The sequence below is a fragment of the Lepidochelys olivacea genome, assembly GCF_965140295.1.
Source record: "Lepidochelys olivacea isolate rLepOli2 genome assembly, chromosome: 8".
Classification (NCBI taxonomy): domain Eukaryota; kingdom Metazoa; phylum Chordata; order Testudines; family Cheloniidae; genus Lepidochelys; species Lepidochelys olivacea.
This window is the reverse complement of record NC_140418.1, coordinates 3,173,091-3,186,963: the sequence shown is the minus strand read 5'-3', so window position 1 is coordinate 3,186,963 and position 13,873 is coordinate 3,173,091. Positions and strand designations below refer to the sequence as shown.

The window sequence follows — 13,873 nt, the reverse complement described above, 5'->3', positions numbered from 1 at the left end:
TATCCTGCCCCTGGGCCTCCCTCCTGAAGGTTTTTGCCACTGGAGGCCACAGACAGCCTGTTACTGTTATCATCGGTGGGTGTGTTAAATGGCTGCTGGGCTCTTCCCTGAGACAGCTGCATTTCAGGGGTGGGTAAGCAATCTCAGGACTAAGGGCTTGGCTACACTTGTGAGTTACAGTGCAATAAAGGAGCCCCAAGCGCACTAGTTCGCTCCCCGTCCACACTGGCAAGGCACGTAGAGCGCTCCGACTCCACGGCTACAGCGCTGCTGGTTCTCCACCTCGGCGACTGGAATAACGTTTGCTGCACCCCCCTGGAGGGCTGCAGTGCCAGTGTGAACAAGGTGTTGCTTTACTGCACTCTGATCAGCCTCCGGAAACGTCCCATAATCCCCTTAAGTCAAGTGGCCACCCTTGTCATTGTTTGGAATCAGCTGTAGGAATGTGGAAATGCCCTTTGAAAGCTCCGTTTCTGACAGCCGGCTGCTTATCTGCTCCGAGACAAAGCAACCATTAGTGTGGAATGCTGTGTGTGAGAGAGACTTGGGGGTCTGCTGCTGTCTGAACTTACCAGACAGCATGCTGACATGCTCTCAGCCCCCCCAAAAACCCACTCTCTCTCCCCCCACATACACACAACACACTCCCTGTCACACTCCACCCCAGGCCCCCCCATTTGAAAAGCACATTGCAGCCACTTGCATGCTGGGATAGCTGCCCATAATGTACTGCTCCCAATGCCACTGCAAGTGCCGCAAATGTGGCCATGCCAGTGCGCTTGAAGCTGTCAGTGTGGACAGATTGCAGCGCTTTCCCGACTGCGCTCTCTGAAGGCGGGTTTAACTCAAAGCGCTCGACATCTGCAAGTGTAGCCATGCCCATAGTCTAAAGCGCTTTGGGGTCCTTCAGAATGGAAAGTGATACAGCAGCCAGAGTTATTTGTTATTATTGCTTAGGGTACAGACTAAGCTCCATCTCCAAACCTGGAGCACACATCCGCCACAAAGGCAGGGCACAGTCCGCATTCATATTCTGATCAGTAGTGGCTCTCTGCACAGATCCTTATGGAGGTAGGATTCCAGCTTGGAGCTGAGATACTGTGCACAGAGAGCAGCGCTTTATCGCCACTGGGCAGGGGATCTTATAGGTCATGCTTAGCCCCTCTCTGTAGCGCTCCCCTATGGCACCATATGCCAAGTGGGTGCATTGCAGCCTGTGAGCTTTGGGGAGAGACCAGATCACAGCTAACAGCTCCCCACTATGCTGGTGCGGTTTCTGAAATGCTCCTATAGCCTGCATGTGCCTACAGTGACCGGGATTTGGTCTGAAGAATTTAAGAGACATCACCAGATCCAATCAACCATGTCACACCTTGGGTGATAATATTTGAAAAAAAAAAAAAAAATTAAGAGCACCTTTCCTGTCAACGGGGTCATATGACATACCTTCACACTGATGGTGGTGTTTCCTGTGGCTTTCCACTGGGGTGTTATTTCTTCCTGGTATAGCTGTGGGCCAACACTGCTGTTTTCTCCTGGGGAGCACAGACAGTTGCTCAGAATCAAAACTCCACTGCAAAGCCCAGCATTTAGGGTTTAATCCTGCCCCATCATAGACAACGGGAGTTTTGCCCTTGACTTAATGGAACAGGATCAGATCCTTCAAAAGACAGCATATAAACAGCAAAAAGCAAGAACTGTTTGAATTATTTGGCCACTAATGTCTCTAAATATATCTAAGCACATTGTTTAATATTAGCAGCAGAAAAGATTTTCCCTATAACTTTTTACATCTACATTTCTGAGAGTACAGACGTATACAAGCACAGGCATTGATCCAGCAGAGCACTTAAGCATGTGCTTAAATGTTAGCACATGAGAAATCTGATCGACTTAAATGAGGCTTAAAAACTTCTGCTGTGCTGGATGAGGGGCCATGTGCTCAGCTCCTCTCTGGATCAGGCCAGTAATAAATATACAAACCATGGATAAGTGCAGCTGGACAGAGCAGTAATTGTTGAAGAGGATTTTTAAATAGGAGTTGTAAAAGGCACATTAATTGCTGGAACAAAGATGGAGAAACTCCCTGAAGCACTTAAATAATTCTCTTAGTCTGAAACTAACAGGCATGGCCGACCTGTCCAACAATCCCATAGCAATGCCCAATGGTGTTTTCCCCTTTAAAGCAGGTCTGTCTATTCTTTCCCCTGAGACAAGGCCAGGATCAGGGAATATCTTTCATTGAACCAATTTCTGTTGGTGAAAGAGAGAAACTTTTGTGCTCCACAGACCTCTTCTTCAGGTCTGGGAAAGAGAATGGGAACAGCACTTCTCATGATATCTAAACTCATGGAGTTCTAGAGGGAACCAGTTCTCTTTAACGACTCTTCCAGACCCCATCCAGCAGATCTGTATCATGGAATGCTGCCCCAAGCAGAGAGAGCTGAAATACATAATTTGCTGTATCTGTCTTTCCAGCATTTGACTCGGGTGTAAAAGCCCCTGGTGTCAACGCCTTCACAAGACACTCAGAGGAGAGGGTAATCCACTGGGGACAGTGACAGCAAGTGGAAGTGGGAAGCGAATCTTATTCTATTAGGACCCTGTGGTTTAGGACCCTGTGATTAACCACCAGGTAAAAATGCCCCTGGGTTTAATGAGACAAGGGGCTATCTGTTGCCAAAAGAAACAAGCTTTGGAAGGCACAGAGCTCTTCCTCCCAGCTAATGTCAATCCCAGCCTGCCTGCAACCTGCTGACCTGCAATTAGGGCTATCACCCAACCACCGCTATCATTGCTTTCCTGCTGAGCTGGGTTTTTGCAGCTGGGAGTGTGTTGCAGAGAGAGATAGGAACCTCTGCCATTCCACGCCGCTAGAAATCCCCAGGGCACATCCTGGACGGACCCTGGTCCCAGCAGCAGACAAGACATTGCTTATAACCACGTATCCCCCAAACAACAGCAAAAAAAAAAAAAAAAAGAGAGAGAGGATTGTCTATGGGCGCAGCCTGCAATGCGTGTTCTCGTTGATTTGCTAGGAGGCTGGCTGCGCTATTCATGCCGGCAAACCTTCTGTTCAGGGATTGAAGGAGTGAGTGGAAGATATAAAAGAACAAAAAAAGGGGGGGGGGCAGGGGAGGGAAGGTACATTATCATGGCCAGGAGCCAGGGTTAGAATAAAGCCCCACACATTCACCCGACCCAGCCAGCCCCTGGCTCTGGGTTCCCACAGCTCGGATCGTCCCCCCGGCTTTGAGGGTCCCTTTCCCCGGCATCTTCCCCCGCGGACTTACTTCTCCAGCCTGCGGGCTCCAGGGCGGGGAGCAGCAGCAGCGGCAGCAGGAAAGGAGCCGGGGAGCCCCAGGCTGGCCCCGCAGCCCCAGGCATGGCTCCTCGGGGCGGCTGGCACCCAGGCACCCTCCGGACCCGCCGGGGGCTGGCCGAGGCTCCGCGCCCGCCGGCGCCGGGGATCCCCGCGGAGGCTCGCTCGGCGGCTCGCCGCAGGCTCGGATGCCGCCCGGCGAACTGGCGGCCGCTCCCCACAGCGCTCCGAGGTCGGGGCCGTCTCCCCACGCCCAGCCAGGAGCCAGCCCCCGAGTCCGCCCAGTGGGGGCGTCCCTCCGCCAGGCAGATGCGGGGCAGCGACCCTGACCCTGTCGCCGAGCCCAGGGATAAGGCACTGCCCCCCCCCCCCACCAGAGTGGGGCCCTTCAGATGGGGAGGGGGTTGGGTTTAGCCCATTATAGGGCTAGAGGCCACATCTAGGTTTGGGTTCCGAAGCTGCCCCCCTTCCCCCCAGATTCAGTGTTTAAGGTAAGGGGGTGGTGGGAGGGGGGGGGATCAGTGTCAGAGATGTCAGGGTCTGATCAGGCAATCCCCCGAGCTGTGCACCCAGCCCCTGTGCACATGCCACCCCCCGTGCGGAGTTGGGCATTGCCAGCTCTCAGAAAACCGCCCAAAGGCGAACCATGCGCCAAGAGAGCCAGGGTTGTCTTCCGGAGTCTGCAGGCAGCCTGAAGCAATCGCTGAGCCCTGCTAACGATCTGGCTCATCATCTCAACTAAGCGTTAGCTCTGGTGCCTAATGAGGGCAGTTTAAATGGCGACACCATGAACATTTTCCTTTCAAGGAAACATTCTGCTAATGCATTTACCCGCAATCCCCAAAGCCCCAGCTGCCCCCCACCTAACTTCCCAAACCTCCAGCCACCTGCCTAACTGCTCCCCCACTGGAGATACAGGTTGGCAATCCAAAAATCTATAACACACTGAAAACTTAGGCACAGGGCAAACCAAACAGAATTTACTCTCCAGACAAACAGCAGCAGGGGGCCTGGACTGAGTGTTTCTATCCATTTTCATAATTAATCCCCTCTCTGTCCCTAGCAGAAGTGGCATGGCTGGCGGACAGGGGGCTGTAGCTAGGACATCCCTAACTGCTGCAATGGCCCTCTCAGGAGCATGACCAGACAATGCAATCTGGAGCAGCCCTCTCCCACCTCTGCATCAGCAAGTCTAGGGGCTGGACCCCACACAGGCTGCACCAGAGGTGCAGAGGTTCTTGGGCAGGGCCAGGAGGATATATGCATTATCTCTGACATATGCATGATTATACCAGGGTTCAAAAAAGAACTAGATAAATTCATGGAGGATAAATCCATCAATGGCTGTCAGCCAGGTTGGGCAGGGCTGGTTCCCTAGCCTCTGTTTGCCAGAAGCTGGGAATGGGTGACAGGGAATGGATCACTTGATGATTCCCTGTTCTGTTCATTCCCTCTGGGGCACCTGGCACTGGCCGCTGTCGGTAGACAGGATACTGGGCTAGATGGACCTTTGGTCTGACCCAGTATCGCTGTCCTTATCTCCCCACCCGCCCTGTGGATGTACCCCCAGGAAAATAAATACATCTCCAAGCCAATAGAATTCAGGAGAGTGCCATGGCTAGGGGCTGTGTCCTGGGGCATGGCCATCTCATAGCTTCCCCTTCTGCTCAAACACAGCACTACCAGCACCTTCTGCCTCAGTTTCCTCCCAACAGTAGGTCTTCTCAGCTTGCCACACAAAAAACAGTGCTAGAGATGTGGTTTGGCCCACCGCCAAGTCACAGCCAAATATAACTCCTTCTGGGGTAACAACAGTACAACTCAAGAGTCCTAACAAGCCTCAGGCCCTTCAGGTCACCCGAATCTCAGTCCCTTTTTTGGTTACCTTTGAGTCTTGCCCTCTACTCTGGTGCAGAGCAGTCAGCCCCTGAGCTGGATCCTCTGGAGAACCATTCTTCTGCAGATCCTGGCTCAGGGTCTTTAAAAGAAACCTACCCACTCCCTGTGGTTGTACACCCTCAGACTGACCACTCCACATTTTATGAGGCCCAGGTGTCCTTTAATCTATCATCTGCTGTCTCTTAGGCCCCTCCTTCAACTAATTAATGATGGCACTGGTGTAATAGATTAGACTAACGAGCTTTTAACCCATCCTAGTCCATGATGGAGTTTCATCCCATCACAGGCTACCAGGGACATTGCTGGCATACAGGCACCAGGCTCCTGCATAGACAGACCTGGCCTCCCCCGGTGAAGTGGCCCACCCAGTTCCCAGAGCTGAAAACACAATAGAGTTTGAGTTGCTCAAGCAAAGACCAGGCCTTCTAGGGCAAAGAGAAGCATTTCCTTATGGTTCAATTCTACACCAGAAGAAATGAGGACAAGTTATTGGGGTCTATGCAGGGACTACCAGTTACGATTCTGTGGCCTGTGTTTTGCAAGTCAGACTAGTTGATCATAATGGTCCCTTCTGCCCTTTTCTACTCATTGATCCAAGGAAACACATCACATTATCTACTTTTGCTTACGTTTTCTTTAGAGTCTCAGCATGAATGTCCACACTTTCCCCAAAGATGAGGATGATTAACCATGTTTATTAGGGCAGTGCCTAAGGTCCAGCCAAAAATGGGTCCCTATTGTTCTAGGTGCTATACAAACCTAGAAAGAGACGATTCCTGTATCGAAGAGCTGGCAATTTAAATCGACAAGGCAGACCCAGGTGGGGGAAGTCGTAGGACACACATGTTGCGAGAGCAGTGGGATGGCAGCAAATGTCACATTAGTTCCATGATGTTTTTCTTCCTTTTGGTGGGTTTACTTAGGAGGGGATCTGCTACATGGAAAGAAAAGGGAAGGGAGCTCAGAGGGATAGAGCAGGATAAGAGGGACAGCTATGGAGCGGAGCTGAGGTGAGGAGATCTACACCAGCTTAAACTTCATCCACCCCGCAAGATGTGCTCCCATAGATGTGGATTTCTTTATGAATTGTCCTCCTGTGATTCATAATAAATGTAGCTAAAGATCATGACCTGAAGATATAGGCATGTCATTTTTATTGAGAGGGATCTATGTTTAAAAATCAGAAGTCAGAACATAAGAACGGCCATACGAGGTCAGACCCAAGATCCATCTAGCCAATGCCAGGTGCCCCAGAGGGAATGAACGGACCAGGTAATCATCAAGTGATCCATCCCCTATCACCCATTCCCAGCTTCTGGCAAACAGAGACTAGGAAGACCATCCCTGCCCATCCTGGCTAATAGCCATTGATGGACCTAGCCTCCATGAATTTATCTAGTTCTTTTTTGAAACCTGTTATAGTCTTGGCCTTCACAACATCCTCTAGCAAGGAATTCCACAGGTTGACTGTGCGTTGTGTGAAAAAATATTTCATTTTGTTTGTTTTAAACCTGTTGCCTATTAATTTCATTTGATGACCCCTAGTTCTTGTGTTATGAGAAGGTGTAAATAACAACACTTCCTTAATTACTTTCTCCACACCAGTTGTGATTGTTCATTCTATCATATCCTCCCTTGGTTGTCTTTTTTCCCCAAACTGAAAAGTCCCAGTCTTATTAATCTCTCCTTATATGGAAGCCGTTCCATATGCCTAATCATTTTTGTTGCCCTTTTCTGAACCTTTTCCAATTCCAATATATCTTTTCTGAGATGGGGCAACCACATCTGCACGCAGTATTCAAGATGTGGGCCTACCATGGATTTATATAGAGGCAACATGGTATTTTCTGTCTTATTATCTATCCCTTTCTTAATGATTCCCAACATTCTATTTGCTGTTTTGACGGCCGCTGCACATTGAGTGGATGTTTTCAGAGAACTATCCACAATGACTGCAAGATCTCTTTCTTGAGAGGTAACTCAAGTGTTAAAGTGCACAGGCAGATAGAGATTGGAGGCATTTGGCTCTGGTGCTTTGAAAGAGATTTGGTATTGTGGTGTCTCAGGAGGCCAAGTAAACTCATTATTTGCTGTCCAAACTCTTCAGAAGATTATTGATCTGTATGATCCATAAAATCCTCTACTTTCCCCTCTACAGTAAAAATGGCTGTAGGAGAGTGATCAGCAAATTCACTTAGAAAGGAGCAGTTAGCAGATGGTTTCTATATGCATGCTGGATCTGTGTTGTCTTCCTGAGTATACCAATAAATCAGGATGATGGAAAATTAAGATTCCATTTGGAAGAAAGGTTTGCTAGGGGCTGTAATGATTTTCTGTCTTGCCCTAATTCCAGGAGCTTTCCCAATGCTACTAAACGTCTCTGGTAAAAGAACATTCAGGACCCTTAATGGTTACTGTGACTGGGGGAGATGTCTGTATCGAACTGTGAACTCCATTTTGTTTTGTGACTTCCATTTTTGTACCCAGTCTCCCATTTCATGTGCTAGCTGCCATTTTGTGTTCTGGGTTGAAAAACCAGCCTGTGCCTTGAGAAGGCAGGTCTATTCCAGACACTGCCCTGCCAGGCAGCGGGGTGGGGCAGCTTGGAGGGGACTATCAAAGAGGCAACCATGGAGGGCCGTCAGCTTTATGTAAGCTGGATCTGAATGAGTGCACCCCCTGACCTCTCGTGATGAGCTGGAGGGGAAAAGACTTCAGGACCGGACCGTATTCACATGAACACACCTACTCTGCCTAGGTATTGAGCAGACAGAGCTGTGTTGGCAAAGCCTGAGCCTTAGACCTGCTCCGGGGCAGCGTTTCTGGGAAAGGGGCTGCCTAGCCTGGACTAGCCAGGAGGTTCCGCGCCCGCTGCTGAAAGCACCGAGCGCTGTGGTGAGTGGCGGGACCTTGGATGTGGCGTCCCAGACGTTGCAGTAGAGAGGCCAGGGCAGTGCGGGAAGCACCAGTGCAGCAGCCAATGGCAGCGACGTGAACGGTGGCGCAGAGGTGGGCCGCAGGCAGCAATGCCAAGCGAACCGCTGCAGCTGGGGGCCAGCTGCCACAGCAATAGCAGCAGAAGCGCCAGGTGATGTCTTCCCCGCGCCGGGGTGGGCGGTGAACTCTCCCGGACGTACCTCTGAACTCTCCCCTGCGAGTGGGGTGCGATGGAGGGCGAGGGCAGTGGGGTGCGAAAGGAACATCGGTTTGTCGGATTTTCGCACCACAAGGCGAGGAGCTGAGGCGAAGGACGCTGCCCAGTGTACTCTGGTTTGCTTATGTTTGTGAAGGCGGGGGGGGGGGAAGGGGTGGTGGTGGTTCCAAAACCAGTGCTCAGTTCCCTTTCCCTGGTAATAAAACTTCTCATTTGTTTTACCCAGAAGTGGGGAAGTATCGCCTCTCGGAGACGCCCGGCGGTGGTGGAAAATTTTCCCAGATTACTGAGGGGGAGGTGGCTCAAGCCGGTTCTGTTTTGTAGGGTTGAGATAAACCTCTAGCTACTGAATCCGGCCCTTGTTGTTGCCAACTTCACCTGGCAGAAGGGTTACCTGTGAATGACTCTCCGTGATGGGCCCACCGCAGGGGATAATGGTTTTTCTTCACCTGGGACACGCATGGGTGTGGGCTGGAATGTCCCATCTGGGCACAGGGCAAACGGGGTTACAGACTGTATTTAAGGGCGGGATGCTCTCTGAGAAGCGTGCTCACCCACTGCTGCGTGCCACAAGACTGGGCTAGTGAGAGAGAGGAGGAAAGAGGAATTTTGCCTAGCCTGAAATGCTGACCAGACCTCAGGCTCACCGAAGGGGTGAGGGCAGTGTAAGAGGGTGTACAACGCAGGCCGGTTTGTTAGTTTGCCAAGATCTGGGACGCTCTAGAGCTTTCCTGAATGTAAAATTGCCTGTGGTAAAGAAATCCATTTGCTCAGCCCGTGATTCCTTGATTGCCTTCCATGTTGTCACTGAAGGGGTTAACTCCATCGAGATGCTCTGAGAGGTTGCAGAAAGGTGGAACACCTATGCAGCTGGGGGCTCCAGAGGGCTGAGTCTTTAGTTCTGGCTCTGAGGTGGCCAGGCGGCATAGCCCTATGTCCCAAGGAGAGGTGGGCTGCACTGGGGAGTGTGCCTTAGAGTATGTCTACACTGCAATTAAACAGCCGGGGCTAGCCTAGGTCAGCTGACTCGGGCTCACAGGGCTTGGTCTATGGAGCTATTTAATTGAGATGTAGATGTTCTGGCTCAAGCTACAGCCTGGGACCCCATGAGGGAGGGAATGTCCCAGAGCCTGGGCTCCAGCCCTATCTGGAACATCTACTCCTCAATGAAACAGCCCCATAGCCCAAACCCCATGAGCCAGAGCCAGCTGCCATAGGCCAGCCACCAGTGTTTAATTGCAGTATAGACATACCCTTAGAGACCCAGAGCTAGGAACAGTGACCTGGCTCTGGCCAGGCCGAGGTGGCTTAGGAACAAAGGGGACCCAACAGACTGATGTCCTTCCAGAGAGCTATTGAGCCAGGTTGTGACAGTTATCACTTCTTCGAGGAAATGTTACAATCGCAGCTGGTCAGTGGTGGTTTTGTGTGTCTTGCCAGCTCTTCAGCTTTTCACAAATCAGAGAGAGACAGAGATAGAGAGAACAAAGGCTTGCAGGGCCCAACTTTTTCATCTATGTTTGTGCATATCCATGACTGGGAATCCTAGGTACTATCACAATGAATAAGACAGATCTCATTTGCCCTCAAAATGGCAGCTGACTTGGGGTAAGAGCAGAGGGCAGCTGGCGTTGAGTAAGTTCTGCAGACCCTTGGTCCGAAGAAAGAAAAAGATAAATTGTGGCAGCTATGTGGCACAGCTTTACTAGCATCAGGATCTTCCCCCCTTGTCTACTTTTCACAGCGTGGTGGACAGACTGTGTTAGAAGAACACCACGGCTTCACAGGGGCTGGTGCCCAACTGTTTCAAAGCACTCATCGTTTAACTAGCTAGTATAGGACCTGTTCCCTACCTCCCTTACTGATGCAAGCAGTCCCATGATGTCAATGGGGCAAGTAGTCCTTGTCTGAGTAGCATCAGTACAGGGTCACAGCTGGGTCTCAAAACACCGCAGTGGAGCAGAGGAGTGTTACCTTTTACATATTGGTAAACTGAGGCATGGGGAGGTTAAAGGATTTTCCCTGCTTCATCCAATGAATGTCTCACAGGTCAGAGCAGAAACCAGGAAGCTGCATGTTCTAACCTCACAATGAATCAGTGTCACAGCTGGAACAGAAACCAGGACTCCTGGTTTCCAGATCCCCATTCTAACCGCTGGCACGCACCCCTCCAGTATGCAGTCATCCACACCACCACGGAAGTTGTGTCTGTATCACAGTTTGTAATGATGCTATTACAGAAGACAGTGTGTCAGACAGAGCACCACGGGGCTTTGTCCTCTCAGTACATATATTGAACTACAATAATGCAAATAGAAAAGACACTTATGCAGAGGCTGTGTAAATGCCTGGCATATCTTTGAAAACAATCTGGCTTCCTATAATGCAGCAAACCTTCTTCCAAAGTTCCCACATCTACTCTTCAATCAGAAGATTGAGCCAAAAATGTATACTTCAAACAGACACACCAAAAAGAGAAAGGAACAGTGTCATAATCATTGTAGGGTTCAGTCAGGAGGTGTTTGTGATTTTTGGTAGCACCCAAGAATTATAAAAAAACAACAACATTTAATAAATTACACATTATATGACAGTATTATTATCATTGGATTTTGGTTATATGAGCTTTGACCTCTTAATTTACAGTCATCAGAAACCCCATCTATAAAAATAGAACCTCACACTGTCCAGTTGTGCGTTGTTTATTGTTCAGACATGTTCACATGGAGCGGCCCAGAGTATTTTAGGCTTAACAGGGCTCTTGTGGTTGCACGGCTGCCTCTGGCAAAGGAATTAGTCACATCCCGTCTAGCACTTCTGAAGCCTCTTCCTGTACCCCCTTCTTCAGAAAAGTCTTACTGAAGTAGTGGGGATTTTTGCTTGATTCACACCTGCAAGGTCAGCTGTAGACTATTTAGTAACTTAATTGATAGCCACATTGAGGAAATGGAATTCCTACATGTGCTTCCCAGTTCTGCTATCGAATGCTGATCTTGTGATTAAAGCACCGGAGTGGGACCCAGGAAATCTGGATTCTGTTCCCAGCTCTACCATGGACTTCCCATGGGACGTAGGCAAATTTAAAAGTGTTCCTGCCCAGTGACTATAAATGAGCACACAAATCAAGGGTGGTTGCATGCAAATGATTAGTTAGGTCTAAAAACAAGGACCTCCATCTCCCCACCTATAAAATGGGGACACTGATACTTGCCAATGAGATAGTGTTGCTGTGAAGCTAATATGAATTCATTAGTGTTTGTAAAGCACTTTAATGACTTGGATGGAAGACACTATACAAGGACAAAGAATTCATCATGAATTAGGAGTCATTCAAACAAGGAAATAGAAAGAATGCTTGTTAAAGTAATAAACCTGTTCAGAGACTAGACCCCCATGCTCTGGGTGTCCCTAACCCTCTGACTGCCAGAAGCTGGAATTGGACGACAGGGGATGGATCCCTCAATAATTGCCCTGTTCAGTTCATCTGGCATCAACCACAGGAAGACAGGATACTGGACTAGATGGACCATTGGCCATGCTGGGTCAGACCATTCTTATGTTCTAATAGTTTGGATTTGCATCAGATTAAAAGTGATATTTCAGTGATATTTCAGGGGAACTCTTTTAGGGAAAAGGAAAGGCTATTTAAGGAATCACCGTTAAAAGATTGACTCTGGAGGAAGTATTACCAAAAATGGCGGTCCCAGACAGAGAAGGGAACACTGCTTTGCTGCTCAGCATTTGAGATATTTGCCTTGACCGGGGGAGCATCCACATTCTTGACAGACTTGAACAGAATATTAAATCCTTCTGTATTAAAACATTTTGTCACCCAATATTTTTGACATTATCAAAGGGAGGAGACTGGGATTCAGTAGAAGCACCTGACAATTTAACAACTGACTTCACTATTTCAGGTGGTGACAGTTCGGAAGGGCTTCAGCTCGTCCCAAATCATCTGATTTAGCCTCCGTTTTTCCCCTTCCATTCAGAATGGCAGGAAATATTTGCAGAGCTCCGAGCAGCTGTCCTTTCCAAAGCAGGGAGACATGCCATAGATTGATAGTATACTGGATGTGGGCTTGGTCCTAGTCTGTTTTTAATGGGGCTAACAAACAAAAAATCAAACCACGATTTGTGCTTTTTAAAAGAGGGATTGGTGATGTTAAAACAAAGGATGATTAATTACACTGGAGCTTTCTCCATTTACAACTAAATGACCTTGGCTGTGGTGAAATTCATGGGTCAAAAAAACTGTACTGATTTAATTATACTTGCCTAGTTAAAAATGGTGCAATTCCTCCAGCATGGAAACAGTTATTCTTGTATAAATATGCTTATCCGAATATAACTTATTTCCATAAGAGGAATAGCTAAACTGACAAAAGCCACCTTCATATTGCTATGACTGCGTTCGCAGGAGTTGTACCATTATAATTATACTGGGGGAAAAAGTCACACCTGTGACCTAAGTTGTTACATTGTACCACAGCTGTAAATAGACCAGGTCTTGACTCATCTGGTTAGTGTGTGGCGTAGTGGGCATTTCCCTGCGATTTCCTGGGTGTGTAGATGTCTATAAAGTAAATTATCAAACCACCTTTTTAAATGGGGACCCTTACCTATAGTGAGTGTATTGGTTACAGAATTTTCCTGGGTGATCAAAATGCTGAGGTAACATTGAAAAACTCAGCCCACTAGTTTAGCTAGAGAACCTTCTGAAGGAGCAGAGAATTTTTGGGATCATGACACAATAAGGGACAACAGACTGAAACGTGGGGAATTCAAATGACCGACATACACTGAGGAGAAAAATCTCTTTGTGAAAGTCCACCACCATACCACAATAGTTAATACTCAGCTTTGGCATCTTCTGCCTGTCCTAGAGCTCTTCAACTGTCCCAGTCTGCTCTTCACCAAACAGCCACTCCCAGCTCTTCCTAGCTGGAGCTCAGCCTTCTTCCCCACACTCACTCTCACTTTCTGGCCCAGTCACAGGTGTATTGGACCTCTCCTCCTCCCACACCTGCTCCCTCTTAAAGGGGCCAGTCACCCGGTCCCACTCCCATTGACAGCAATTGTGTATGTTCAGACCCTGAGTGTCTCTTGGCAGATGCTGAATGCTCCCAATTTCCACTGAGGTTCATGGGCATGCATGCCAGATCAGGGCCCCAATCAGAACGATGGCCAAAGGAGAGCTCACAAGGCAGTTCCCCCCGAAAAGGCAAAGGACACCTTTGTTAGGTAACTCAGTCTCCCAATAGAACACACAACATTCAGACTATTAATGGAAAGCAGCAGCTCTAGCTTCCTGCACATTGTAATGGCCCAGTCAAGTGTCTCCTTTTACCATCCCCGGAATCTATAAAAGGGAAAGTGCGGGGAGAGGGAGGTCAGAGTCAGGGAGTAATCCTGCTAACAGCTGCTTTACACTTTGGAAACATGCTTGTGTGGGAATTAGCACATTTGCTCACATGCATTCTCCAAAGCCATATCAG

General features: G+C 48.9%; 1 protein-coding gene across 1 annotated transcript in view; it reads right to left on the bottom strand.

Moving 5' to 3' along the window:
* Positions 1 to 3,507, bottom strand: part of ADAM19 (ADAM metallopeptidase domain 19) — a 51,596-nt gene extending 48,089 nt beyond the window's left edge. The window contains exons 1-2 of the mRNA XM_084635871.1: positions 3,294 to 3,507; positions 1,447 to 1,535 (exon numbers count right to left, since the gene is read on the bottom strand). Coding sequence (XP_084491997.1) covers positions 1,447 to 1,535; positions 3,294 to 3,387 — 183 coding nt within the window. The 5' untranslated portion in view covers positions 3,388 to 3,507. The remainder of the gene's footprint in view (positions 1 to 1,446; positions 1,536 to 3,293) is intronic.
* Positions 3,508 to 13,873: the final 10,366 nt, after the last annotated feature.